The sequence below is a fragment of the Plectropomus leopardus genome, chromosome 2 (assembly GCF_026936395.1).
Source record: "Plectropomus leopardus strain MGB_pleo_1.0 chromosome 2, ASM2693639v1, whole genome shotgun sequence".
Lineage (NCBI taxonomy): Eukaryota > Metazoa > Chordata > Actinopteri > Perciformes > Serranidae > Plectropomus > Plectropomus leopardus.
The window spans coordinates 42,768,400-42,770,899 of record NC_142177.1 but is presented as its reverse complement, the minus strand read 5'-3'; the positions used below and the strand labels follow the sequence as shown (position 1 = coordinate 42,770,899).

The following is a 2,500-nucleotide window of genomic DNA, read 5'->3' as shown; positions in this document are numbered from 1 at the left end:
ACCAGGAGGATCGTCGGGGCCAGGCGGAGAGGTCTTTACCAGCAGAGCAGATCAGGAACGCCAAAACAGAACTCGTGGTCGGGGACAGAAGGCAGGTAGGTTTACCGGGGATCAGGCGAAGAGAGCAGGTCGGGAACAGGCAGGGTCGGCTTTCAAAGATCTGGCAGGAGAATGCTGGAGAGTCTCGCATGATGCGAAAGAAGAATCTGGCAACAAGTGTGTGTGTGGGGGAGGCTTATATACTGGGTTGATTACTGATGAGCTGCAGCTGGAGGTGAGTGAGCAGAGCAGGCAGAGTGGGCGTGGTCAGCAGGTAGAGGGAGCAGAGGGAGAGTGAGTGGAAAAGTACTGAGAAGGGGGAGAGGAGCAGGGATCGTGACAGTTGTTGTAGTAGTAGTTGTGGTTGTGGCCTGTGTTGTTGTAGCTGTTGTATTAGTAGTAGTAGTTGTAGTTGTTGTATTAGTAGTAGTAGTTGTTTTTTGCCGTTTTGTTACTTTGACATGAAACTAACATGTTAAATCGCCGTCACATAAGCATGAAGGCTCAGCGTGTCATATTTCACACATGATGACACTGAATCACTGGACTCTTCACCTTCAGTCTAAAAACTTTCAGACCAGCAAACAGGCCAATCATCGAACTTTTCAAAATAAAAGCTTACAAAATGATGCAAGAGAAAATCAGTTTGATTCAAATTTAAATTTGTAATTTAAATTCACACATTGTAGGAACGCTGACATCGTCTCATTTTAGGTATTTATCAACCCCCCCCCAACACACACACACACCGAAAAGACAGTGTCCAATCAGGAGGCTGTGACCTCAGGGTGCATGCTGGGAAGTTTAACACTTCAGATGCTGGTGAAACTCTGCAGTAATAATGTCACTGATGACTGCAGTAAAATAACTGTCAGTGTGATTCATTAAAACAGCTGCAGGTCTTCCAGGTCCCAGGTTTGAATTTCCCGCTCCAGGTTCAGATCTGTCAGCTGTGTGTTTAAAACATGCACATGCACGTGCACACGCGCGCACACGTGTCCTAACCCTCAGTCATAAATTTGATTTTTTCTGCAGCTGATAGCTCAAAGGTGAAAACCACGGTGTTAAATCTCTTAATTTACTCAACTTCCTGTCCCCCCGCCATCTGTCCCGCTGTCTCCTTCCATCCCCACATCTCCTCCTGTCCCCCCCTTTCTGCTACATCAGTCTCATTTACTTAAGGGTGAGGAGGACGGGAGGAGGGGACAGAAAAAAGAGACAGAGGACAAATGTTGTGAAACAGGTTACTGCAGTTCAAGTTGAGCTGTTTATGTGGGACAGAGACGAAGAATGTGTTCTGCTGTAACCTCCAACCTCTGGACACGGCTGCAGCTTCCTGTTTACACTGCAGGACAGTTTGTCTCTGGAAAGTTTACCTGTGGACACTTTGACAGTTGTCTGTGGACACTTGACAGTTTGTCTGTGGACACTTGACAGTTTGCGTGTGGACACTTTGACAGTTTATCTCTGGACTTTTTTTTTTATCTCTGGATAGTTTTTGTGTGGACAGTTTGTTTGTTGTTGGGGAGAGAGAAGTCTGGGCTTCCCTGCTTAGGCTGCTGCCCCCCGAAAATGGATGGATGGATGGATGGATGGATGGATGGATGGATGGATGGATGGACAGTTTGTTTGTTGACAGTTTGACAGTTTGTCTGTGGATAGTTTGACTGTCTGTGGACAGTTTTACTGTGGACACTTTAACTGTGAACAGTTTGTCCATGGACATGTTGACAGCTTGACTGTAGACAGTTTGTCTGTGGACAGTTTGACAGTTTGACTGTGGACACTTTATCTGTGAACAGTTTGTCCATGGACATGTTGACAGCTTGTCTGGTGACAGTTTGCCAGTGGACACTTTGACAGTTTGTCTGTGGATGTTTAAACAGCTTGTCTGTCAAAGTGTCCACACTTAAAAAAGTGTCCACTGTGCACCGTCTGTGTGTCCCTGGGCGTGGCGGTCTTGCAGTGAGGTGTGGTCGGGCGCTGTTGGCGGTTTGTTATTTAGCGGCAACAGAAAGCGAATGTGTCCAAATGAAAGCTGGTCTGAAGTCAGCGAAGTCTGAAGTCTGTTTCTGCCTTTAAAAAACGGGTTATTCAGACGGCGAGACGCACCTGCGTGCGGTTCAGATGTTTGGATCAGTCAGGTGGAGCATCACAATACAGAACTCCAAGTCCCAGCATTCTTTGCGGCGTGTTGTGTGTTGTACAACATTGATGTGCATCACAGATGTCTCTTGGATAAATGAGGACACATGACAGGACCCAGGATGGCGTGAGGCTGAACCGGCTCCTCCCGTTTCTGTTTGATTTTTACGTTGAGCGGCGAGCGTCGTTAACCCCTCCTCCTCCTCACATCACTGTGCTGTTCTGCACTGTCAAGCAAATGAGTGAACCTGCACCGCCGCGTCCTCTCACGCCCGCTTCACCTCCGCTGCCTCAGCGGATTATCTGCTCGCACGCC

The 2,500-nt window shown here is 47.7% G+C and overlaps 1 protein-coding gene across 3 annotated transcripts in view; it reads left to right on the top strand.

Moving 5' to 3' along the window:
* The window catches only part of pltp (phospholipid transfer protein), a 21,777-nt gene that overhangs the window by 3,596 nt on the left and 15,681 nt on the right, over positions 1–2,500 (top strand). For 2 of the 3 annotated variants that reach the window (XM_088071167.1, XM_088071158.1), the window contains exon 1: positions 1–95. This exon is cut by the window's left edge. The exons of the other annotated variant lie outside the window; for it this stretch is intronic. In XM_088071167.1, coding sequence (XP_087927293.1) covers positions 1–95 — 95 coding nt within the window. The remainder of the gene's footprint in view (positions 96–2,500) is intronic. 3 annotated transcript variants of the gene reach the window in all.